The following is a 27,228-nucleotide window of genomic DNA, read 5'->3' as shown; positions in this document are numbered from 1 at the left end:
TCCTGTCAGAGACTCCCCATGCTTTGGAACAAAATTCCTAACTACATTAGGCAGAGCCCCTCAGTAACACTCTTCAAGAGAAACCTTGACGAGTGGATGGGTAACAGAAAATACACCCCTGGGATCACTTCATTGGCTCTTCTTGACAGAGGCTCAGTTAATCAATAGGGTGTCGAAAGCTGACACTCTGGCTAGGCTTATAAATGCCCTCGGGCAGATAGCCTAGTACCTACCTATGAACCTATCTACTGCTCCCAGAGTTTTTACAAAGTGCCTGGCTCCAGTCATTGCCTTTTGCAGGCAGAAGAAAACCAGATTTATCCTTACTTGGACGACTGTCTGATTCAAGCAAAGTCTCAGGAGCAGCTGTTAAAGGATTTGGAATTTGTAAAGACTCTTCTCTGGGTTACACTCTCAACGAGCAAAGGTCGAAAATGGTACTAACCAGAGAGAGAACATTCCTAGGAGCGAGTCTGAACACAGCCGCCTAGATGATGCATCTCACCCAGGAGAAGCAGACAACTCTTTAAGCTTACTTCAAGGGCTTGGCAGGCCTGTCCCAGCTCCTTGCAAGGAAATACCTGCAAGCTCTGGGATTCATGGCCTCTTGTATTCTCATGATTCCATATGCAAGACTGCATATGAGGAAATTGCAGTGGTACCTCAAAGAATCTTTGGTGTCAACACACTCAGGACCTGGATGTAATAATTCCTCTGCTTCTTTGTCTGCAGAGAGTTTCTCTGGTGGTTGACAGTCTGTTAGCAAAACAAGGGCATGCCTTTCCGTCCACCTCCTGTAAGTCAAGTCCTGACCGCAGATTCGTTGAACTATGCCTGGGGAGCTCACCTGGATGGCAGGTGCATACAGGGACGTTGGAACGCCAGCAGATGCACTTGCACATAAACCTGAAAGAATTGATTGCAGTTCACCAGACCTTACTGGCTTTCATGCATCTTCTCTCTCGTGGAACTCTGCTGGTAAGATCAGACAACACCGCAGTCATGTGGTACATAAACAGGGAGGGACTCATTCTTACCCCCTGTGCAGGCAGAGCGTGATTCTATGGTCCAAAGCAGCATCACTGGGCCTACATCTTTTAGCTCAGTTTCTTCCAGGGAGACTCAGTGTTTTGGCAGAACAGTTGAGCAGACAAACCCTGGATCTTCACGAGTGGCAGCTGAACAGAACAGTCTTTTACAGCATCATTCAGCGTTGGGGCAGTCCGCAGGTGAATCTTTTCTCCTCCCCAGACAACCACCTTCTTCGACATTTTTGCACCAGACAGCATCACAGCAAAGCCTGGAAAGTGGATGCTCTGTCTTTCCCTTGGACGCTACTTTCAGTTTATGCCTTCCCTCCTCTTCCTCTTCCCAGAGTATTGTTGAAGATCAGGGACGAAAGACCAAGTACCATTCTTATAGCTCCAGACTGGCCCAGGCAGCATTGGTACCCTCTGCTTTGCAGTCTCTCCCAATTTCCTCCGTGGCATCTTCATCTGAAACCAGATCTTTTGGTTCAGGAAGGGGGAAAATTTCTACATCCTTCTCTTCAGACTCTTCATTTGGCAGCATGGCTCATTGTATGACTCCATTTACTTCTTCTCCAGTTTCCCAGCAGGTGATTGATGTATTTCGTGAGGCCAGGAGGCCTAGCACTAGGAAGTCCTACGCTGGCAAATGGGAAAGATTCTCTCATTCGATGCAAAAAAGGGGGGTGGGTCATCTTCTCAGCCTACTCTTCTTGTGATCTTGGAATATTTGGCTGAATTGCTTCAAAGTGGACTTTCCTTTTCTTCTATCAAGATCCATGCTTCAGCTATTTCTGCTTACTGTTCTTTTGAGCAGCCCATTTTCTCTTATCCCCTGATGAAATTTTTTCTCAGAGGTGCTAGCAACTTTAAACCTCCCAGAAGGGCTCCTACTCCAGCCTGGGACCTTAAGTTTGTGTTGGAGAAGCTCACTCTTCCTCCTTTTGTGCCAGCTGCCACTGCAAATTTAAAGTTTCTCTCTCGGAAAACTGCATTTCTCTTGGTTATATCTTCACCAAGGAGAGTTTCAGAACTGCAGGTGTTGATGGCTGTGGAGCCTTTTCTCATCTTCCATGCAGATCGTGTCTCCCTAAGGACCAATCCTTCTTTTATGCCGAAGGTGGTTTCTAGCTTTATTCTTAACCAGTCCATTCATCTTCCTACCTTCTTTCCTAATCCTCAAAATAGAGGGGAAAGGATCCTGCATTCTCTTGATGTACACAGACTGCTCAAGTTCTACCTGGATAGGACTAAGGATCTTCGGAAATCTGCTCCTGCATTCTCTTGATGTACACAGACTGCTCATTTTCTACCTGGATAGGACTAAGAATCTTTGGAAATCTTTGCTCCTGGAGCTCACAACAAAGCAATTTCTAAGCAAACCATTTCTAAATGGATTGCACACTGTATTAATTTCTGTTATTCCTTTCATGGCAAGGTTCCTCCTCAGTGAGTGAGGACTCACTCCACTAGAGCAGCCTCTACTTCTTCAGCCTTTTTAAGGGGTGTCCCTATTAAGGACATTTTGGAGGCTGCCACAAGGTCTTCTGTACACACTTTTACAAAGCATTATAATTTGACTTTGTTTTCTAGATCCAGGGTGGGGGTTGCCACTGCTTTTCTGCAGGGCGTTCTCTCCAATTCTTGATTGGGTTGGTTCCTCCTCCTTCTCTGAGCTTTGGTAATCAACCCATTAGTAAGGACTGCAACAGTGAAACACGAACATAGTACAGTTGTGTACACTTACCATAAATGTAAATGTTCAAGTATATTCATTGTTGCAGTCCTGGTTTCCCTCCCTCCTTCCCCCTGTTTTGGTATTCTTTTGCTCTCCTTTCCTAAGGTTCAGGCTTTATTTGGTTTATTTTACCAAGGATTATTTATATTTATCTAAGCCTTGTATTTTTGGGGCCTCCCGAAATTTGTGGCAAGAAAGACTGAGGAAGTGATGTCGGCTGCTTCCTTTTGTATCAAGGATACTGACGTCCCATACATCTGACGTCAGCCGATGTCATATCCCTTTACCTTTGGTACTCGGGCAAATTCTGGGCTACCGGGGGCCGAATAACCCATTAGTAAGGACTGCAACAGTGAATACACTCTAACATCTACATTTATGGTAAGTTTACACAACTGTACTTTCTTGAGTAGGGGTTGTCTCTGAGATGCATGCACGTCCCTTCGATATATTTTGTTTGTCGCAAATGAGGTTTAGGTCCTTGGATCGGGTATTTCTGATGCAGTTAGACTTGCAGATGTGCAGCAATTCCCGCGGAACGAGATCTGATGGTGGCTTTTTTAAGCTAGGCATGTCTCACCTGTCAGTAGCCTGTAAGAGACTAAGTATAAAGATAAGGCTTTGAGGCAGTCTGCGTATTCCATATTGTAATCTTTTTGTAAGAAACCTCTGTGGGTATGTCAAGTTGTTGTGTATGCCTGGTAAGGTATATAGCAGAGTGAAGATTGTACTCCATCTTTGTCCTGATAAGGTTTGAGTGCAGCAGGATAATGACATCTTTAGACCTAGAATGCCATACAATAGCTAAGGAGTTGTGCTATGTAGAATGATTTCCTTACAAAGATGGACACTTTATGTTCAAGGAGCAAGTCACTGTCCACATATGTTCCCAAATCCATGACTCCCTGGATTTAGTCTTTGAGTGTGTTGGCTGTGTGTTTAATTCCTAGGTTGACTGGCTTTCTAAACGATACTGTTATGCATTTTTGGCATTCTGTTGTAGGCAATGACTGTTGCAGTGGTTACTGGTTTGCAACACACGCTCTTGGAGGATATTTGTCACTCTGGGAGATTCTATAATTATGCTGAGCTTGCAGGCATCTGCAAACTTGCTAAACCAGAGGCATTAGCATTAACCTCTAAAACGTAGATGCTATAAGGAGCTACCTCAGCACAGAGTCCTGGGGGACGCCACTGGTGACTGGCCATTTTGTGGAGGTAGAGTCCCCTATCTTGACTTCCCGAGTCCTCTTAGTGAGCCAGATGGCTGTCCAACAGGGGACATACAGGTTTACTCCTAGTTTTGTGAGTTGGTCAACAATGCCCAAATGAAGAATAGCACTGAATGTCTTTTCCGGGTCATAATAGGCAGTATGTACTTTTTTTTCTCCCTCATCCACACGTTTGGTGACCTACTCAAAGAAGTTCATCATGGGGAGTAGGCATGATCTGCTCTTTACAAAAACACTGTGATTTATCCAGGGTCTGAGGAGTTCCTGTGTCTTTATAATATCCATGAATTCTTTCCATGGCCTTGCATATGAAACTTGTCATACTTACAGATGTGTTATTACTCTGGGAGTCAGCAGACAGCCCACCCTTGTGCAGAAGGATAACCGTTGCATTCTGCCATTAGCTAGGCACAAAGCCAGTATGGAGACTAAGGTTGAGCAGTGTTTTTAGAAGGCCTGATAGGTCATGTTTCATGCTATTCAGGAGGGGATAAGAATGGAGAGGTAAGTCAGCAAGTAAAGGAGAGTAGGATTACTGGAACTGAATTCATCCTCAAGTGTTGGTGACTACCTTCATGAGGTGAACCCTGTTTTTTCACAAAATCTTACCTTCATGAGATGAACCCTGTTTTTTCACAAAGTCTTACCAAGGCGACACTGATCTATAGAATGTATTTTGTGTAGCATATATCATGGACAGAAGTAGATTAAAAAAAAAAAAAAAGCTTGGTGCACAAGACCCAGGATAGAAAAGTGCCCAATCCTGGCAGGGGCATTGGTGCCAGGACTAGAAAAAAATGACCATGTAGAATCCTCAAGACACAGAAATATTACTACAGTGGGGCTAGGCCAGGCCCCCCTGTTGCTGAAGGAAGTAGCAGTCCACGAAAACTGATAGGCCAAAAAAGAGCCATAAAGACGACAGAGTGGGCTTTTGAGAATAAGAAAGAAATTGTGTATCATTACTATTATGCAATAAAGCCCAGAATTTCCAGACAGCTGAAGAAAATGATCGAGAAAAATTAAATATAAGAAAAGTACTTTGACAAATTTGTGTTTATTAGTGCAGCAGATTAATTAAAAAACATTATGTAGGCCAAGAAACCTTGAGCCTTTTGGAAAAAGAACGGACTGAGGATGTGCGTAAATGTAAAGAACAAAAACTACAGACTTGAAAGGTATAAAGAAATATGGATATGGGAAAAAGAGAGAGAGATCTGGTATGGTGCAGTATTTATGCAAAGGAGAAAACAAAACTAATCGGTATAAAAAAAGCAGCACCAAAGATATATTTGAAGAGAAATACAAGCAAAGGCATCTGGACATGGGAAATTTTACAATACAAAAAAAATAAGAAAAGTGGAAAAAAGGATTAGTAATGGAGATGTTCAAGAAATAGAAACTGAAGTTATGAATTACCTGAGGTGAAGGATTTAGTGTAGAAAATCTAACTCCAATAACATCACAGCAAGATAGAGCAGTGGATCCCCAAATTAAGGAAAAACCAGTGGAGTGGGAAACATCTGATCATTTGCCATATGAAAATACTTTGGAGCCTTTCATAGGAAACTGGTACAAACGTTCAGTTTGAGTTGCACAGCAAGAGAATGAACAGGAAACTGTGGCAACTCTGACAGTCAATGTTGTATAGTGATAGACCAATGTCCTCCCATATGAAAGAACAAAGGATGACGCAGGATGAAACTGAAGAGAATGTGGCACAGGAAGATGCTCCGGAACTTTGTATAGAATGCCCACAGGAAGTGGAGAACTAAGAATGTGCCCTTAGTTTAGAAGAAAACGTTCTAAGAGAAGAGTTCTTTGATTTAATAGAAATGGATAGACACATTAAGATCAAGGAAATAAGTAGACTGCAGAAGGTCAATAAAACCCCAAAAGGTAGAAGTTTGATAAAATAAATGAGCACAGTAATTAGGACTGTCCATAGAGAGTCATGCGGTATAACAGAAGTAAATAGGATACATTACTGTGCAACTAAATTAATAACTGATGGTCTTACCACAAAAACACAGGGTAGTAAGTGAAAGGAAGGGGAGAAATCAAATGCCATCATGAAGGTATCGAATAGAGAAAGCTTTAAAGCAGTTGATATTAAGTGTCACTTAGAGTATAGAAGAAGGAACAGACCAACAAAAATATTCAAATATGCACTTGATAAAAGCAATGTGCAGTATCAGAACAGATCAGGATCTATCGTGCACTGTTGCAAGTAGCAAACTAAAAATAGCACAGGTAGAAAATCTTTGAAGATATGCAGATAAATGTAAAGGAAAAGTTCAAAATAAGCAATGTAAGGTGACCCAAAAAGTTTTATAGAGAATCAGAAAACATGACAAAAGGAATTGAAACACCAGCAAAAAAGAAGAAATGCATATATTTTGGAGAAATATCTATGAAAATCATGTGGAACATAACAAAGATGCTAAATGTATAGAAGTAAAGGAAAGAATAAGAAGTTCAAATCTCCATGATATAAAATGAGATAAAGTAATGGCCAGAGAGACTGAGACAAAGTTAAGAAAAGTTCCTAACTGGAAAACCCTAGGCCCAGATGCAATACCCAACTCGTGGCTAAAAGTATTGACATCTTTACATGAAGATTTAACCATGAGTAAGAACTGTTTATATGTGCACCCTGACCAGACACCAGCCTGGTTAACATATTTAAGTGCAAACCTGCAAGCTATCCAAAAAAGTATGGACCAATAACTTGCCTTCTTACGATGTGTATCCTATATACTACAATTGATGCCGACATAGTTTATAGTCATTTAGAAGAAAACTCAGTTATGGCAGTAGAACAAAAGGGTAATAAAAGAAAGTCATATGTAACAAAGGATCATTTGTTAGTCATAATTGAAGAACTGTAAAAAGGGGCAAAATCTAAGTATGGCATGAATACACTATAAAAAAAAGCATTTGACAGTGTCCCATATTCATGGATGAGAGTACTTTAAAAATGCATAAGATGCACTCGACATTATTTGATTACAATAAAGCAGCCATGAAACAGTAGCAAACCACTTTGCAGTTGAGCCATGATAAAGGACAAATTATTATTCCAGGGATAAAAATTCAAAGGGGGGTAATCCAGTGTGACTGTCACCACTGATAGTTGGTCTTGCCCTTAACCCATTAAATTGCTTACTTAACAGGTTAGGTCATGGCTACAATTTGGTTCCCATTCTTTTTGTAGATTATGTAAAACTGTATAGTTCATCAGATGAGGAACTGAAGGCGTTACTGCAAGTGGTCAAAATTTTTTAAACGTTATAAGAATGTCATTTACTCTTGGCAAATGTACATAAGTAACCTTTAAAGCAGGAAAGCTGCAGCACCAAACTAATATCAGTTTGGGACAGGAATGTGATGTAAAAGAACTTGAGCAAGTATAAATATTTGGAAATTGATGAATGCTCAGCAGCAAAACATGAACAAATGCAAATAAAACTCCGGAATATTTTAGAAGACTTAAATCAATATTGAAAACAGCATTGACATCTACAAAGTCCCAGCTATAATTCCATTTGCTTTTCCTCTCTTAACTTTCAGTTTTGGACTGATTGACTGGCCCCAAAAGGTGTTTGATAGGCTGGACAGTTAAACAAGAAGGGATACTTCATGCTCATCAAATGATTTATAAAAATCAGTGTATACCAAGATTCTGTATTCCCCATGCTGAAGAAGGTATGGACCTCTTCAAAATTGATTACATGTATAGATCTGCAATTGTGGGACCGCATACATATCTGCTGACCTTACAAGACCCAAACATAGTAAACATTTTGAACCATGAAGAGATCGTCTAAGATGACTTCCCTGCTTAGTTTAGGAGAAGCATATTGGCGACAAGTGGGAACAGAAATCAAACCAGAAGTAAAAAAAAAATCGGACGGCAACTGAATGTTGCAAAAAAAATAAGAGCAAGAATATAAGGCGAAGGATTAGATAAGAAAGCTAGAAATGTGGAAAATGCATAAATTTTGTTGCAAGCTTAGAAAACTCTTGGAACAACCTCATGTTGTTCAGGATCGAACACAGTAATGGTTAAGGACAGGTGAACTTAAACCGAAAGATGAAAAATAAATATTGGCGAGTTAAGATAGTGGAGTATTTATAAGTTGCTTTACAAAGCCCCATTGAACATGTGGGAGAAAGAGAAATGTAGATTTTGTTAAACAGAATTGGAAACAGTCACACATCTTGTTGCTGGTTGTGAAATACTAATAGCAGAAGGACTGTTACTGAAAGGCATAGTAATGTGGCAAGACTGTCGCATTGGGGATTGTACAAACATTATAATATTGAAGTAGCTGAAAAACACTGGAAACATGAGCCGCAAAGCATCTTAGAAAAACGATGAGGTTTATATCACATGGGATTATCCATTACTAACAGTTCAGAAAAATAGATGTGAGAAAACAAGATATAGTAGTCCGTGAAAAGAAGACAAAAGTAGCAGTGATCATTGAAATTGCTGCACCCATGGACTACAGTGAGCCACAAAATCATAAAGTACTAGGATTTGCATGCAGATGCCACTGCAATGTGGAAGAAAGATACCCAGACAGTTCCAGTAGTAGTAAGAACAATGGGTCTTAAATAATTTACAATCATACTTAAATATGTTACCAATACACGCAACACCATACGAATTGTAGAATGAGTCATTACTGGGCACACTGTGGGTGCTGCGATGAGCACTTCTGGCTAGCATTAAAGACTGAAGCAATACTAATTTCATGAACTTTAATCATACTTTGACTTAGCAGTGGAGTCCATTCCTGTCATGGTATTAGAAACCCAAAAGACTTGGAGAAATTAGAAAAAAGAGGCAACCTGTAATAATATCAGGGCCCATGGACACTATTTTTTGCCATGGATAGTGCATTGAGGATCTGTTGGCTGGTACTAGCTAGGGGAGTTATGATTGAGGGTATCTCTTTGAAGGTGTTGGTAGAAGACAGTGGGATGAAACTGGGGCTAAATGTCAGTTTGCCATATCCTCCATCTCCATGAAGATGGTTTCATTTACAGTTATTTCAGCACACTGTTGTTGCTATCATAGCCAAAGAAGACCTTGTGGGTGTCCTGTGCAACAAGGCTGTCTTAACCTCAAATTTGGTTTTGTTGGATTTGATAAGGTGCCAGAGTTACTTATTTAGTTTTGAGGGGTTTCTTCCCTTGCTGAGAATTGCACTTAGTTTGGCCATATTTTTCTTGTGCTTGTTATACGACTTGATGTGATGATGTAAGGTATTGTCAGCTATACCAAGAGAGGCAGGGCAGAGTATGTGTAACATATGCCATCATAGCTAGCTGGAGTTTTGTAAAGAATTGTATGTCATTTGTTTATCAAACTGGTTTGCACAGGTGCTTCTGTTGAAAATGTGTTTATAAGGCTGCTTGTGTTAAAAATGTACCAATAGTGGGTCCTACTGCACTATGTCAGTGTATTGTAACTGTTGAAATGAATATATGGTAACAAAGGTTACTGGAAAAGAAGAGGTTAACCTCAGTCCAGCTAACTCTGAAAAATAGTCTGAAATTAAATTGGTTTAGGCCATAAAGATTGAATCTTACAGTTCTGATGGCAACCAGAGACAAAAATGTCTGTGCAAACCAGGACTAGGAATCCTACTGTATTGTTGTTAGGGGTGAACTAAATGTTACCCTGGAAGGGTGGAAGTTTTTGAAATGTTTTTATAGCTTCCAGCTGCTATAACACCTATTAGCAAAGCTCTGTGTATGGTAACACATATGTGCCAGATTCTGGTCTGCTTTCTAGTAAAGGGGGTAGTGTGGGAACCAGATGTCAGGTGATCAGATGTGTGTGGTGTCATTCTGTAAGCCAGCACTGAAGTGGTGTTTTAAAACCAAATGAGACCGAAGTCTCGGGGCAGTCTGTTTTTGAAACCTGACCAGGACCTCTCGTCTACATCATCTTGCCTTGCTCTAGTAAGTGAACTAGGGGGCAGTAATTCTTCAGATCAGCCAGGAAAATATAGTGAGATTAGTTAAGTATTATTTTTATCTGTATGAATTTTTCTATTGGTGTTCTTTTTAATATTTCCTGTGAATGAAATTCTGGCATTTATTGTAAATAGATATTTGGTATTTTCATGTTCTTTTAATATTTATTATTGAATATATTTTAACTTTTCATTTTGGCTGGTCTTTTCGAGAATATTTTAACCTTTGGGAGTACTTGTACTGCTCCTGATAGCCTTGTTGCATCACTCAGTCACTACCATTTGTATTAGTATTAATTTTGCTCAGTATAATTGGGTACCCTTGTAAGCGCCTTAATGTAGCTGGAGTGTTCTGGTGACAGTACCTACCTTATAGTCTGGGCAGAGGGGGCATAGCTAGTAAATCTTTGCCAGCCTTTCCCTGGTGTGTGTGTGTGTGTGTGTGTGTGCGCGCCGGCTACTTGGAGCAGGGACACAGAGCACTGTTTTCACAGAGGGGGTGGTAGAGAACGTGGTTTGAACACTTGGCTGAGGACTCAACTCTACAGCTGTGATCAGTGTGGGGTCTTAACTGGGGCCTGTTGACAGATAGGGAAACCCAGACCTCAGGGTAGGAGTGTGCTACCTTTGTGTTCTTAAGGGGAAATGGTGCTTGGTGCAGAGAGCTGCATCTGGAAATACTGTGTGCATCTATTTTGTAATTAGTCTTCTGCTTATTTCTGATGGATACAGCTGCGTCAAGTGCAGTGTTTTTGTGAACAGTTCTGCGTAGGCATTGGAGTTAATGTTTTGGGGGGGGGGGGGGATTGAAATCTTGCCAGCATATTGTTCAGTAATAGGATGTTTGCTTTGGAATAGTTTCTGAATTTATCAGGGATAGATGGGGTGACAGGATTTATTTTGATTTCAAGGTGTTTTATAATCTGACAAGTGAGAGGACATTACAAATGGGTGGGTATATACTTTTCCCAGTGTTTTTTAGGCTAAGGATAAGGATGTCAGTGCCCCTAGTGGGTGTATAGAATAGCTGGTCAAGGGCATTCCTGTTGACAGTCCAGGAATCTCTGGGCCTACACACTGGAATTTTTTTTTCCATTTTATAGTGGAGTAGTTGAAGCTGCATAGTGCTGTAGTGTTGAGTTCAGTACAGAGCAACTCCAGCAAATTTAGGTATGCAATGTGAGTTTTCTGGGTCATAAAGGGGGATCAGTAGCTTACAGCGATGTGGTATTGGACTTCACTTGTGATAAGTTTAACATGGAGTAGCCCAAGTGAGTCATACTGATTAACCAGTCCTGAGATGTGACTGTTCTGATGAATATTGAGACACGTCTACCTTTTGTCTCTGTTTGCAGATGCAGGTCTAAATGTGTCAAAGGCTTTCTAGTTTTCCACTACCAGGGGTGCTCTCTGCAGCTTTAAACCATGTCACTGTATTTACACAGACATATACTTTCTCTAGGGTGAGGGTAGTTTGCAGGGCGCATATGTTTTTGTTTAGATTCCTGGTATTTGAACAGTAATACCTTCAGTTTGTCTTGGGTTGGTTGTGCTATGTGGAAAGGTTTATCAGTTTGGCAAAAGGTATGATGGGGATGGACAAAGTTTTAGACAGTATTTGACAGCCTAAAAGGAACAGATGCAGACCCATCCCTGCTGAAGCAGCATGGTCTGCCAACCATTGTCTTCCCACGTGTTTAGTTAAATAGTACATTGCCTTTTTCCCTCCTTGTAGGCTCTCTGGCTGTAGGTACATTAGTTGAACCCAGGTTGCCAGTCTTTACTAGGAACTAACCAAGTAGCACAGCAGCTAATACCTCAACTGTTTGAATAACACCCAAAGCTAAGCCAGTTGTTAATATCAGTTATCTTCAATTCATACTGTGGCATCATCCTTGAAGGTATAATGCTGCTTAGTGCTATGCTCATGAAGGCCTGGGACGCACTGAGAGCTCCATCATATTTATTTTACATTTGTTAACTGGGTTAGTCCAGCTGAGCGTTAGCTCGTTTTTAGTGAAGACCTGAGGAGAACAGCTCCACAATCAGTATTAACATTTTACATACAGTCAGCAAGAAAATTACAATAGCAGCTAAACATTTAGTTAGAGAAGTAACATTTTACAATAAAATTTTACAGGAAAGAGTTAGGTACAATGTTAGAGATCAAACTGCAAAAAGCATTTACAGTAAATCATACAGAAAAGCAGTAGAGTACAATGTCAGAATTTTTACAACAAAAACTTAGGTACAATGTCATGTAGGGAAAACAGTGTTCATTATTTCTAAGTAGTTATATACAGTATAAGTACAGATGGAGTAGTAAGGTAATGTAGAGGTTAAGCAATGAGACACAGAGGTAGATGGATATTAAGACAGACAGTGGAAGAGAAAGGAGGGATAAGAGGCAAGCTAGGGTTAGGTAGTTTCATGGAGGATGATTACAATGGCAGGACCATTTATTTATTAGGTATTCCCGAGTTGCTAGTTTGAAATGTTTTGTTTTGTCAAGAGACCTAATTTCTAGGGGTAGTTGGTTCCAAGTTGTAGCAGGGTTATAGTTAAACACCCTGTTTTGGGTTTATAGATCTATAGGAAGTCTTGGTCTGAGCTACGTAGTGTCCTGGTTGGGGAATATTTAGTTATAATTGATGGAAGGCTAGGGCAGAAAGATGGTAGATGGAGGATGGAGTGGATAATAGAGAGCTATGTCTCAAGTTATTTTCACGCACATGGAGAATGACAAGAGTTGTACCGGTAGTGACATTTGTTGTTCAGTAACCTGAGGGTGTTAATGATTTGCTGGATCCTGTCCCCTGATAGGCAGCTTTCTTGCTCAGCTTGGTGAGTGGCACATCTGTCTCTCTCGCTATGAAATCACCTTTGATCAGAATGTGCGCTTGCAAGCGAAGACACCATGCACTAAAGCTGTATGTGTCATGGTGGATGTTGCTTTGGTAGAATGTTAGTGAGGTTGCTGAGAGCCTATTGTTGAAGCTGCATCTAGGAGGCCTTTGTGGTTTGGGTAAATTAATTTTTTTAGGGCTTCAGCATGCATGAGTCTATAAGCATGGTTTTCTAACAATAAAATTACTAGTCAAGCAGCCCAGAGTACAGGAACACAGCAAACTGGACAGAAACCACCAGTAAATACTTGAATTAAATGCAGGAGTGCTTGAACTAGCAGTCAATACAATGAAAAACACAAGCTTTATTACGCAAAGAAGTACAGAAACACAGTAAATAATGCTGGTCTTCTTTTGCACCATCAGGCTAAACTCATCCTTTCATTTGGATGTGCATGTTGGAGAATTGTTGGTAGTGTTGACTTCCATCGAAGGTTTACATTCTGTCTTTTTGTATACTAAGAGTTGACTATCTCAGGTATCAAAGGGTAACAAGTTGTGTACTTGTTTGGTTAAGTAGTGGTGCATCCTTTCCTTCCCCGAGTGCAGTTTGATACCTGAAATCAAGACGTCAAGAGTGCAGAATCTCTGCCTCTGCACCACTGAACTGTTTATTTTTCAAATTCTCATCTGCGTGCATAACCTTTCTGTAATATGCAAATCTTACTGTTATTTCACAACCAGGTATTCCCTTACAGAACACTTGCTGTACTGTATTTTTGTGTGCAAATAAAAAAAAAACATAAGCTGTAAAACATTTACTAGTACTTTTCTAGAAGATATGCTTTGCATTCTTACATGACTGCTCGGCAGGTATAACATCCAAGCTTGGAAGAGTTGAACATGCATGTGCATGGAGATTGCTAGGAGTAGTGAAAGCTCTTCATGCAGAAGGGTTTCTGCAGGATTTAGTAGAGATGCTAGCTGCAAGATGGCCATTGTGAATCATTATGTGTATATATAAAAAAAAAAAAAAAAAAAAAATGTTAACATATTCTGTTCATTATATTTGTTGAATTGTGCTCTAACCTTATTTTATTTCTGTGTATTCACTAGCTCTTTTCTATATGTTTCTATTGTTGTATTGTATTGCCTGACTATGTTTAAACTTTTATAATCATTGGAGCTTTTCTCCCCGGGCCTCTACTGAAAATGGACATGCATCCAGCTAGACTAGCCTGGTCAACAAATGTTAAATAAATAAATAAATAAATAATATTTGTGTGCGCCTGTCTTTGCTCTAAAAAATGTTGACCTTTTTGGTGGATGTATATGTAATTGTTAGTATCACAAAAAGTTACAGCTTCTTAAAATATGCTCTTAGTGATTTGAATTATTGTGTTCCTTTATTATGAGACAAGCTAACATTCTTTGTAAATAAGATATTTTAGCATAGAGCTGTCTTGAGACTACTGCAGCTCTTGATAAAATCTATTGAGGAGTACCAGTCTAGCATGCTATAACAATGCATGGAAGACGCAAATTAATTGTAGTCCACCTTTGATTTAATTTTAATTAGCCAGCTTTACACTGCAGAGCTAAGTGGTGTTTTTTTTTTCTGCTTTGGAAAATGGCACCGTTAGTTATTTCTAACATTGTGACACTTTTATGATCCTTTATTTTGACTGCATTCCTTTTTTCACTAGTGCCTGAACAGCAGGAACGAGCATTCACTCTTGGACTAGCTGGGCTTTTAGGTGAAGGAGTATACAATTTTGGAGAGCTAGTAAGTTAACTTTTCTGTTGTATTGTTTATGTATTTGTTTATTTCCATTTGTTGTTTGCAATAGTCCAACTGGGCTAAATGTTCCTGTTTTCACTGGGAGAAAACCTCCACAAATATATATATAGTGGTACAGACTTGATGCATACATGCAAAATGTACAGTGTAGGGAATGTATCTATATGTGGTGTTTGAACAGCTTTATGCACAAATACATGTACAAGGTATAGTGTAGAAAAATGTATATATTATATGCACAAGCTGCAGCTAAAGGTATGTACAGTAGCTCACTATGTCACCTGTGGAAAATGAAGAGGGAATATGTAATGACAGAGAGGGGAAGACTGCTAATCATGTTGCATGCTAAATGTATAGAAATAATTCATATTATTTTCTTGCAGTTTACATTAAATTCTTGTTAGTATTTTCAGGTCCCTGTAGGATGGTCAGGCAAGAAGATGTTCTAGTAATGTTTGGATTTGACTTTGAAGTCCCTTTACAGTGACTGATTCTCAGGCTTTCCTCTTCTGAGTTTCCTATCATGGTGTAAAATTCTTGCATTTTGTAACACTCATGTTTGAGTCCTTAGGTGTGAAGGCTTCCTGTCAACATGTTACATTGTCGCATGGAGGGTTAGGAAGAGTTTTTTCTGCTTGCACAGTTCATACATGTAACTTTCCATACATCATAAGGTTCTGTTCTATTCTCTTCTGTTTTTCACTGTTTAAGAAGCTTAAACTTACTAAGTGTGTTTTTGAAAACCAGGTGCCTAATCTGCAGGTGAATATTGGGTCTTGCCCTGTGACCCGAGCTCTGCAGGAACAGTGGTTATCTTTTGCTCAAGGTTTTCTGAATGCCATAATGGCTGTTTAGCCAGCAGCTAAATCTTCAGTGTTGTGGAGTTCCCTCCTCCAAGAGAAAGAGTGGATCCCTCTACTGACCAGGCAGGGCTTCCCAGGAAAGTGTGTGTTTATGTGAGGGGAGTTACATTTTGCCTCTCAGATATGGTATTGTTACTGAAGACACCATCTCCACATATTCCTTTGAGAAGAGATTTCATTTTGGGAAAATGTGAATGTAATAAACAAGTGGGAAGGCATGAAGGCCTCTGAGGCACAAAATTAGTACTTTGACCTACTGGTTCTGGAGGTCCCAAAGTCTGGGACTGTTGCTCCAGTACTAGGAGCACTGAATGATGCTTTACTGGCAGCCTCTCTGGAACCAGACTCTCAGTCCCTTGCCACTGAGAAACTTGAGAAGCTCTGTGGGGCATAAGAAGTTTCTTATACAGGAACTCTGTCAGATCCAGCAGTAGTGCGTTTGGATCCAGAGAGGGGGTCTAAACTGATTCTTGCTCCTAATGTCATTCCCAGGAAAAGACAGTAAGACTCTATACAGATTTGGGAAGAATGTATACACATCTCCTGCCCTGACTTTTACACCCATCATCTGCTGGAAGCATATAACCAAGTTCTCAATGGTTCTCTTCAACCAACTAGGACAGAGAGCACTTGGTGTTTGTTGATCTGAGGGAAAAATCGTTAGCACTCACTGTGACAGCTAGTCAAGTGGTAAAACACCAAGTCTGGATATGATGCTGTGGATCTGGGGCAGGCAGCACCATTAGAGCAGTGTTGTGGTGTATCCACATAGCAGATTGAAGGCAGACCCACATGAATGAAAGTTACATTCAGATGTCTTCCAGCAACTAGTGCACAAGTGGGGTGTTCCATAAGCAGACCTGTTTACAGCCCCAAGCGACAAGCAGCTGGGCTAGTTCTGGACAGGATATCCTTGCAAGGAGGTTTGGGCAGCTGATATTGTATCCATAAACTGGAATATTATAAATGTGTGCTTTCCTACCAATCCTTGTGCTCCCAAGGGTGATACAGAAGATAAGGAGAGAAGGAGACAAGAAAATACTAATTGTACCCTTCTGACCCAGACAGTACTATTTTTTCCTCATCTTGGAAATGTCTGGGGGGGGGGGGTTCAGGTGCCCACCACATTTATCAACCTTGTCGGTGAGCACCAGGGTTCCTCTGGTATCCCCTAGTCCGATGACACTTGAGCTTGCTGCTTAGATAATTTCATCCTTCAGGCATTCGGGTACCAGTACGTGGAGGAAATGCTCAGCATTATTAAGTCTTGGTAGCTAGCCATAGGGAAACTCTGCATATCCAAATGGAAAAGGTTTTCTGCCTGGTGCCAGGCAAATGAGCAGAATCCAAAAAAGGAAACAGTGCCCCTTATACTTCAGTATCTCAGTGAACTGCATGCTTTTGGAGTGGCTTACACCTGTTTTACAGTTCATCTGTTGGCCATCTAAGCCTGCCTTCCATGAGATCTGCCCTTTGCAGTCTCCAGACCAGTGAAACAGTTTCTGAAAGGAGTTTTGCACCTAAGGCTACCCAAAAAAAGGATTTCCTCATGTAGCACATGAATTTTGCCCTTGTGTCAACAACTGTTAAAATAGTTAACTGGAAAATTGCTCTACATTGCATGTGGCTATTACCTCAGCCGTGATAGTATGTGAATTGCAAGCCCTAATGTTAAAGGGGACATTTTCGTTTTTCCATAACGATAGGGGTGAGTTTGAGAACCACTCCTTTATGTTCAAAATAGTGACAGAGCTCTTATTCACTGAAACCACACAACTTTCTTTGATTTCCCAAACTCTCAGAACAAGTCCGAGAGAAACTTGCACAACCTGGATGTACACAGACAACCTGGATAAGACATAACCAGAAACAGAAGAACTAAACAGGTTTTGTGTCTTTTACTGTAATGAAATTAGCTTGCTTGGAAACGGGCTAACTCATCTCCAAATGGCTCTTTCAGTGTATTCCATTTTGCTGTGCCTTTCAGGGTGAAACTTGGATAGGGCCAGTCAAGGCTAATATTACCAAGGATACTGCTACAGCTGCTACTGGGCTTTCTTAAAGCAAGTTAGTACATCTGTATATAAATATTTATAGATATAGATAATTTAGTCTGTTTGTTTCCTTCTACTTTATTTTGCTTTTGCCTCTTAAAAGTACTGTGTTTTATTTATTCTGCTACACTTATTGCTGCTTGGTAGTAGCCTGATTAAATTGTAACTGTTATTCTAAGTCTTTTGGTTTAAGCACTTGGGCTTCATACCGGTTGTTTTACATTAAGAAGGTTTGTGGTCTGCACTGTTGTGGCAGGACAGGTAGCTTACATCATTCTAAGCTGGGAATTGCTATTTGAAAGCTGTGTCTGCTATGCTAAAAGTATATTAGTTCTGGTTTAAGCAGTTGGGCTTCAGGCCAGTTATTCCACATTAAGAAGGTTTGTGGTCTGCACTCTTGTGGGAGGAGAGGCTGGAGTCTGCTCTTCTGAGCTGGGAATTTCTGGTCACAGGCTTATTGTGCCTGCTTATTTGAACTGTTTCTTTCTGAAATTGGTGCGGCTTGTTGCTGTAGCATAGGACCTGATTCAGGCCTGCTTTGTTTGTATAACTTGATCCAGGCCATCCTTTTTGGAAAAGGTTCCCCTGCACCCTAGTGGCAGGAGTCTGCAGTTAGAACTTGTCTGATTAAAGACTGCTGGAACACAGGACTCAGTTTTGAGTTTTTTCTGGTTAATTGGGTAACTTGTTAAATCAGATTGTTCGTTTTCTATTGTTTTATATATATATATATATATATATATATATATATATATATATATATATATATATATATATATATATATATAATTTATTTATTAAAAAATTGCAATTTATTCATCTGCTTTTACTGTATTTGCTTCTTCCTACTTTATTACTAGGGGCATTGACTACAATTCTGAACTGAGATATATAACAAGCATCTTTTTATGCACATTTAAAGTGTTTTTTTGATTATCTGCTTTATTTTCTGGGGGGGGGGATATATATATATATATATATATATATATAGATTATATATATAGATAGGTGTGTGTGTGTGTATATACATATATATATATATATATATATATATATATATATATATATATATATATATATTTGTTTCCCGCCTTTCTAAGCTAGTATAGTCCAGTTTTCAGGTTAGTGCTTGATTCAGGGCTGTGTTACAAATCTCTGTTTGCCCATGCCTTACTCAGTTAGAAGGAAGTTTCTCTGCTCATCTGTGAGAGAGGGGAGCTTTGAGCAGCCTGTCTGTCCCTGGAGGAGTGGTTTCAGCCCAGAAAGTATTAGTTTATTGGCCATTTTGGGCTAATTTCTCTCTCTTTCATTTCCCTGCTATAAAAACCACATTTGCCTGGTTTTGCGCGCTGGGCAGTGCCTGTTAGCTAGGGTATAACTATTCCCGGCTCCACAAAGTCTCCTCTTTAATTTTTCCCTTGGAACTAGCCAAACTTTCAACTTAAGCACTCAAGCCATTCATTTCTTAGCCTGGCGGCACTGGCTCAAAACTCATAGCAAGCACTTATAAACCCTAGCACTACAGAAGGACAAGGCTCTCTATGCGACCTTACCAGCCATTCAGTAAAACAGTTTACTGTACCTATCCAGGCATGTCCAAAGGGCAGTTTCAGGTGTACTCCCCAGTCCAGCTGGTGAATCTGGGCATTTTGAGGCAATGTTACAACTGCCTCATGTACACAGACAACCCTTTCCTCCTACCACCAAACACTAATACATACGAGAGATGCAATTATACAGCCAAACTGGAGGCTAAGCTCTTTCAACCCAAGACTGGATCAGACAGTCAAAAGGAGAAGGGAAATACTGGCATCACACCCACCAGTCTCACATAGACCCATTAAACCAGCAACGGCAAAAAAAAAAAAAAAAAAACACGTAAATACACGAAAACCTACTCGGAGGCTCTAAATAAAAATCTGCAAAAGAAACAGAGTCCTCCAAAGCAGACATCCAAACAGCCTCCACCCCCCCCCCCCAACACAAACCATGAAACACATACTTCACAAAACCAATGTGCCACACAATCACAGCCCTGAAGGCAAAATAACATACCAAACATACTAGTAATAGGTGACTCTATAGTCAGGCACACTGATGTCCCACTCACTAGGCTGAATAAGGAGAAGGTTACTTTTAGCTGCCTGTCTGGTGCCTGGATCCGCCACATAACACAAGCACTCGGGTCACTCCAGAACAAGTACAAATATGACTCTCTCATTGTCCATGTTGGTGTGAATGACCTGAGCCATACCTCCCTGGACTACATGAAGAGACATGGAAGAGCTCTCTGATCACATAGCCCAGACCGGTATGACCCTGACCCTGAGTAGCATCCTGCCCTCACCAGGAATGATACCGCGGTATAAAGAAAAAATGATCAGTTTCAACAATTGGCTAAGTTTTTGGTGTCATTCAAAGGGGATCCAGTGTCTGTCTGCTTGGGATGACATGCTTAACAAGCCACACTACAACGTTAATGACGGCTTGCACCTGTCACCCTTAGGCTTTCGAATACTGGCCAAGGCTCTTGCCACCCCCATAGTGCCTGACTCAAAAGACAAACCCACAGCTGTAAATAGCACAAATAACAAAGATCTGAGGGTAATATTACTCAATGCCAGAAGTCTAAACCTCAAAATGCACGCACTCGAGGCACTCCTCAGTATGGAGAAAATCGATATATGTGCAGTAACAGAAACCTAGTTTAAGGCTCCAGAGAGCACCCCAGCAAGCACTACCAGGCTACAACTCGTACCATACATTTCGGCCACAGAACCCGGACCGAAATACAAAAGGCGAGGGAGTATCCATATTCATCAAGGATACCCACACCTCCAGGTTAGTGGCACAACACAGTGCTTCAGAGATTATCCACATGCAACTAACAATGGGCAAATCTGTAATTCAAATTGTAGCTTGCCACAGATCAAAGTAAAGAAGGAGCCTGAAGTTCGTGGATTTTATTACCTATTACCAGTTGGTTTTTGTGGTGCTTTGCACTAGAACTTTGTCTTGTTAGCTTGCCACAGATCACCCACCATGTCTAGGACACCCATTCTGCATTTCTGGAAACACTGGGTAACATAAAGGTCCTACCAAACACCCCAATGTTGAGTGATTTCAACTACCCAAACATTAACTGGGAGAACTACTCAAGTACTAACTCCCTTGCTCAACATTTCCTAGAATTTATAAACTCAAACGCACTGTAACAACTGGTCAACACTCCCACCAGAGGTGCCAACATATTGGACATGGTCATCACCAACATGGGCGACCGCTGTTCCACACCGGAGGTCAACCCCTTGCTGGTTAGTTCTGACCATAAACAAATCACTTTGGATATCCACATTCCGCCCCCACCCCCAGACAAGGAAACCATGCTGAAAAACTTTTCAAAAGCAAACTTCACGTTACTTAAGACGGAGGTGGAAAGTTTCAAAGCCCCCATGCTAAAGGATAATGCCGTCCAAGCTGCAAAATCCTTTGCTATTGCATTCTGCGGGCACCTACAAGAATGCATGGATTGTGCTATCCCAAGCAAAACAAAGACTCACTTCTCCAAGAAAAGGAAACCAGTCTGGTGGACCCCTGCCATAAACAAGCTATACAATAGAAGGAGGAAACTAGTACAGAAAAGAGTAAAATTCCTAGAAGGGAAGACATCCCTGATCAGTATCGGCAAGAAACTATGATCCCTCATAAAATCATCCAAGGCGAGCTTTGAAAGAAAACTTGCCAAGGACTCCAAAGATAACCACAAGGCATTCTTTAGCTATGTCAAGAATCTAAGATCTGCTCGGAGTTGGTGCAGAATGGAACAAAATACACTGAACCAACCGATATTGCCAACATCCTGGCAGACAGGTTCAGTGCAAACTTCACCCCCCTCTCACCCCCAAAAGGGCCCATAACCATACCAGAAGAATGTAAAGCACCTGAAATCACAGACACTCAGGTTAAAATAGCCCTCTAAAGCCAACAACACAACATCAATGGGACCAGACGGTGTCCCAGGCTGCGTCCTACACAAGCTCAGACTAATTAACCCCTCACCTAAACACACTGTTCAAACTCAGCCTCTCCACAGGCTATATACCCATAGAGTGGTGCACAGCAATGGTTATTCTGCTCCACAGGCTATATACCCATAGAGTGGTGCACAGCAACTGTTATTCTGCTCCACAAAGGTGGAGCCACTACAGACCCTGGGAACTATCGCCTTATAAGCCTGACTAGCTTGGTCTGCAAGGCTGTGGAGCGCATCATTATGGAACTCATTAACAGAGACATTGTGAACTTCCAAACACTGGACCCTACCCAGTTAGGCTTTAAGGGCAGATCATGCCTCCTAAACCTGGTGGACTTCTTTGAGACAGTTACCAAGGCTATAGACGAGGGAAAGGTGGTACACACAGCCTACCTAGACCTCGCAAAGGCCTTCGACACCATTCCCCATTCTGGCATTATAGACAAGCTCACCAGCCTATGTCGCAAGATGGGTTGCCAACTGGCTCACTGACAGAACCCACATGGTGAGAGTTGCGGGAGCTAGGTCTGACTCTAAACTGGTTACAAATGGCGTTCCCCAGGGCTCAGTCCTACGACCCCTCCTGTTCGGCATATAATTTTCAGAGGTACAGACAAGCACAGGAGGACTAGCGCTGACCAAGTTCGCAGACTGCAAACTACAGGCTATAATTGACTCACCGGCTGACAGACATACTCCAAAAGGGTCTCACTGAGAAGGATACCTGGTGTCAAAATCATGGCCTCAAGCTAAATGCCAAAAAGTGCATAGTTGTTCCCTTTGGAAAAAACAAAGTACCTACAAACTACCACATAGGTGGTAGTCCCCTAAGTACGGAAAACGTAATAAGGGATCTGGGGACCCAAGTAGATAGTAATCTCTCCTTTGATAATCACATTGCCAAAGTGGTTAGAAAATCCTTCTATGTGGCCCACTTAATCACAAAAGGGTTCGCATCCAGATCAAAAGAGGTCATTGTGCCCCTCTACTCATCACTCATCAGACCCCTCATAGAGCACAACACCCCATTTGGGATGTACCTTACAGGACACCTGCAACAGCTGGAAAGGCCACAGAAGTACCTCACCAAGAGGATCACTGGCCTCAAACAGATGTCCTATGCAGCTTGACTGAAGAAACTCCAGCTGTACTCTGTTGCATACCGCCTGCTCAGAGGTGATCTCTGCCTGACATACAAGGCCATGTCCAATCCAGAATTGATGGACATGCCCCACCTAAAGAAAACCTTATCCACTCGAGCCACATGCTCTCTAGGGATCTAAACCTCACCACAACAATAAATAGGACATGCTGGAGGGATAGATTCATGTCCCAGAGGCTTCCCATGCTTTGGAACAAGATTCCAGTCTACATTAGGTAGAAATCTTCGTTAGCTCTCTTCAAGAGAAACCTTGACGAGTGGATGGGAAACGGGAAGTTTACCCCAGGGATCACTTCAGTGGCTGTGCTGGACAGAGGCACAGGGAACTAATCTGAGGGGGCAGCGAAAGCCAACACATTCTGGCTAGGCTTATAAATGCTTTTGGGCAGATAGCCTAGTATCTACCTATGAACCTATCTATATATGTATCTATACATGTATGTAATAGCTTTGTAGAATATCCTAGAAACAAACCTGTCTTCATTTATCACCCTCTGAAATGTCAAACCCCTTACAAGTTCTATATGTATTCTATATAAAAATTCTGTGTTCTTATCTGATGGTATAGAAGCTTGAAAAAACAGTCTGTGTTTTTTAGGTAATCAAAAAAATTTCTAATATTTCTGCCGAACAGGTCATAACTTAAGCACGTAGTTACTAAAATGTGTAAAAACATAAGGATTGCTTGTATACCGAGTTTAATCCAAATTTCCTTTAGCGTTGGCATAAACTTGGAGATACTGTTGCCCGTATGGCCTCAGCTTGTTCCTGCTGAAACTAAGTTGTCAAACATTAAAAAAAAAGTCCAAAGTGAAGTACTGACATAAAATTGGACCTCTTGCTGTCCTTATGGCCACATGTACCTGGGGAAAATAATCAAATCCGAAGTTGTGTGTATGTATATAGTAAATAATCATATCTGAAGGTGTGCATGTCTATATAGTAAATTAAATCTGAAGGTGTGTGTGTGTAAATTTATATATATATATATATATATATATATATATATATATATATATATATATATACATACACACACATACACACACACACACACACGCACACACACCACACACAGTGTTTTTTTTTTTTTTTTCAAATTAACAATGTTATAGACCATGTTAATCTTAGCATTTGAAAAGGCAGTCTTTATGGTTAAATAATTTCTAAACATCTCTAATCATGTTAGTGTGGAATTGTAGTACACAGGTCTTTAACATCAGCCATAAGCAGTACCATTTCCTCAAATGCCTTAATGTCTTTTCTCATGTCAAGGGAATGTCAGAGGTCTATTATATAACCACAGATACTGGTTTACAAAATGCTTCACACTTTATCTTTCTGTAAATTTGATAAGGCCTTTTGTGCTGCTGCTGTTAGTGTTCTTAGTGACCTTACTGTATAACCGAGTTCTCATTTCCAACTCTCAATTCTTTTCAAATATTAGTGAGTGAGTGAGTAGTTAAAAGTACTATCTAGTTTAAATAAAAAGGCATGGTTGTTGATAGACAAATGTTTTAACAGAAAGACCAAATGTAACTTGTGGATATACAGTTTAGGTCCTTGCTCTGTTTGCAGTTAGAAATGAAAACCCATTTTCATTATCTGAGTTTTGTTATAGGAAAAATCTTTTGTTGCTCAAATTAATTGATCCCACCTTCTTCACCCTCTCCTGCCCCTACCTTTGTCTCTCTACTGCCCCTCTCTCTCACATAGGGAAATTCTTTTCTAGCTGCTATCCCGCCATTTTAAGGTAAGCTAATTTTCCTTCTGGTGCTGGAATTAACCTATCCCATTTGGTGTTATATTGGCTTTGCCCATCCCAAGTTCAATAACTATATATTCCCCCTTAATGACAATAGCTGGGATCACACCATAGATAATTTGAGAGGACCCATAAATGGGAAAAGCACTTAGGAGCTGCCCATGTTCATTAGTAATACAGGGAGCAGTCTGGAGGTAAATTCTCTGCAAAACCCCTCTCTGAACCTGAAATGGCCTATTTCTTTACTACTGTCTTTTTAATTTACCAAGGATGTGTCCTACAAGCATCTTGATTACTGTTAGTAGAAGGTTTGTGAAACATCTTAGAAACAAACCTACCTTTGTCACCCTTTGAAATGCCAGAGGTACAGGGTATGAAGAAAGAGTGTACCATTATTGTTGGAAAGAAGGAGAGAATCAATAAACATTCTCTTTTAATGAGCTCATTTTTAGTACCAGTAGAACAGAATTCAGATTTTTGTACCATGACTGCAAACCGCACAGATAACAGCACTTGGCTGATATATGGCAGAAGGAAGTTCACTTAAGCTTGATTTTCCACACAGACCTATCAGAAGTTATATTGTGAAAGGTTACTTTCATAGAGCTTTAAGCTCTGGCTCAGATCGCAGCTTACAGTTATGATTAGAAGCCCAAATGCATTGAATAGTTTTAGGGGGATTATATTGACACATGCTTCCTGAAAAGATGGATGTCTTAATTTATGGAAGCCTTGTCTGTCATGTACTGAGTTTCATTTCTTTGAGTTTTTTTTTCTCAGCCAGTAGTAACAGGATGTTGAGGATATTTTAGGATCATTCTGACAGCATAAAAGTGCTTCAGTATAAAGGCATGCTTTAAAAAAGTGTCATACGTTGATTTTCCTGCTCTTGTTCAAAGGTCTTTTGAAATTGTTTCAAGATCTCTTATCAAACATTTCATCTGGATGTATTTTACTGGCATTTAAATCATTTTTGGCCATCTGATTATTTTCCCAAGCCCTTAAGCAATTGTGCCCTTGTTCTTTTTTCTTTATAAATGTATTTAATCACCTTTATATAAAACGTCCATCACTCTGCTAGACCTTAAGCTGTTCCTGTACATAATGTTCAGTCCTAATGAGCTCTGGTTGTAGTTGTCTACCCTTGCAAGGATGTTCTTCGTGTTTCACTATTGCAGTCATTACATTTGGGTTATCTGCCTGCAGGTAGCCCTCATCCGGCCTGAGTACCAGAGTATTGGATTCCTGCGTCAGATGCTGTCCCTTCTTCCATGACGTCAGGTCATCAGGGGTATAAATCATGCAGCCAACACCATTACATCAGTCTTTCTTGCCGTGCGGTGCCCGAAGTAGAAGCAGTTTGCAAGTGCCGGTCGGCCGACTCCTGAAATTTTCGTTTTCAAGTTTCAGAGCCGAAGTCTTAGAAAAAAGCTAAGTACCACATTGGGGATTTTTTTTTTTGCTCTTAACCGATGTCAATAAAAGTTAACAATTGTCTTGCCTGTGAAAAGCAAATACCTCCTAAAAAATTTAATTCGTACTGCATTCCTTGCTTATGCCCAGACCACGACGTCCCTCGCTGTCGGTTTTGTGCCTTATTCAACTCCCGAACTATTAGTAGTCTGTATATTTTCACAGCAAATTATTTTGGTACTCTGTTTAACTCTCCAGAAATGGCTTTAGTAAGCCATCCGACTACTGATATTCCAAACAGCGCAAGTGTGTCTGCATTACAGGCCCTCATGGCAGTGGAGCTCTTCATTATCTTCTATATAAACAGGGTTTCCCTCAGGAACAATCCTTCCTTTATCCCCAAGGTGGTGTCTAGTGTGGCTCTAAATCCGTCCATTCATTTGCCTACCTTTTTTCTAATCCACAAAACAAAGGAGAACGAATTCTGCACTCTTTGGACGTGCACAGACAACTTACAGGACTAAGCCTCAGAAAATCTGAACAGCTGCTAGTTGGCTTTGCTGCAGGGGCAGAGGGGAAGGCCATTTCAAAGCAAACCATTTCTAAATGGATAGCACAGTGCTTTAAAGATGGTCTCAGAGGTTGGTGGTTGTGGGAGAATGAGTTAGATAATGCATTAGATATGATGAATACCCTGCAGGTTTATATACTGAGATTAACAAAAAAAAAGTTTATTACTTGCCTCTCCCACTGCTTTGTTGTACTGCAGTAGGTAGATGGCAGTCTCTGGGCCTAATCCACTTACAAGTTGGCATCATCCTAATTTAAAATCCGTGTTTTATCTTTCATGGACATTTGTGCCAGTCACACTGTTACTGTGGTGTAAATTTCAGTTTCTGATCTTAGATGGTCTTTGCCTTTCAGTCTTGTACATTCTGCATTTTTCTAACATTTCCTTTGGTCGAAGTGTATAATTCTTCTGTCTCCTTTCTGCCCCTGATTGCATCATCTTCCATTTCATGTGGAAAAGGCATTCAAAAAGAAAATCTGAACAACTGCTGGTGGCATTTGCTGCAAGGGCATAGGGGAAGGCTATTTCAAAGCAAACCATTTCTAAATGGATAAGCCATTGCATTCATTTCTGCTATAAGCACCATGGAAAACCTATCCACCAGGGGATCAGACCTCACTCCTCCAGTGCTGCATCTTACCTCTACAGCCTTTCTCAGAGGCGTCCCTACCAGGGACATCCTAGAAGCTGCTACCTGGAGTTCTGTACATACTTTCACCAAGCAAAAAG

The 27,228-nt window shown here is 40.7% G+C and overlaps 1 protein-coding gene across 1 annotated transcript in view; it reads left to right on the top strand.

The window, feature by feature from the left end:
* PSMD13 (proteasome 26S subunit, non-ATPase 13) overlaps positions 1 to 27,228 on the top strand; it is an 890,326-nt gene that overhangs the window by 527,617 nt on the left and 335,481 nt on the right. Inside the window, exon 8 of the mRNA XM_044082827.1 lies at positions 14,544 to 14,623. Coding sequence (XP_043938762.1) covers positions 14,544 to 14,623 — 80 coding nt within the window. The remainder of the gene's footprint in view (positions 1 to 14,543; positions 14,624 to 27,228) is intronic.

The sequence above is a fragment of the Protopterus annectens genome, chromosome 9.part0 (assembly GCF_019279795.1).
Source record: "Protopterus annectens isolate FY-2018-M chromosome 9.part0, PAN1.0, whole genome shotgun sequence".
Taxonomy (NCBI): domain Eukaryota; kingdom Metazoa; phylum Chordata; order Ceratodontiformes; family Protopteridae; genus Protopterus; species Protopterus annectens.
Note: the sequence above shows the minus strand (reverse complement) of the source record. Positions and strands in the feature narration are given on the sequence as shown.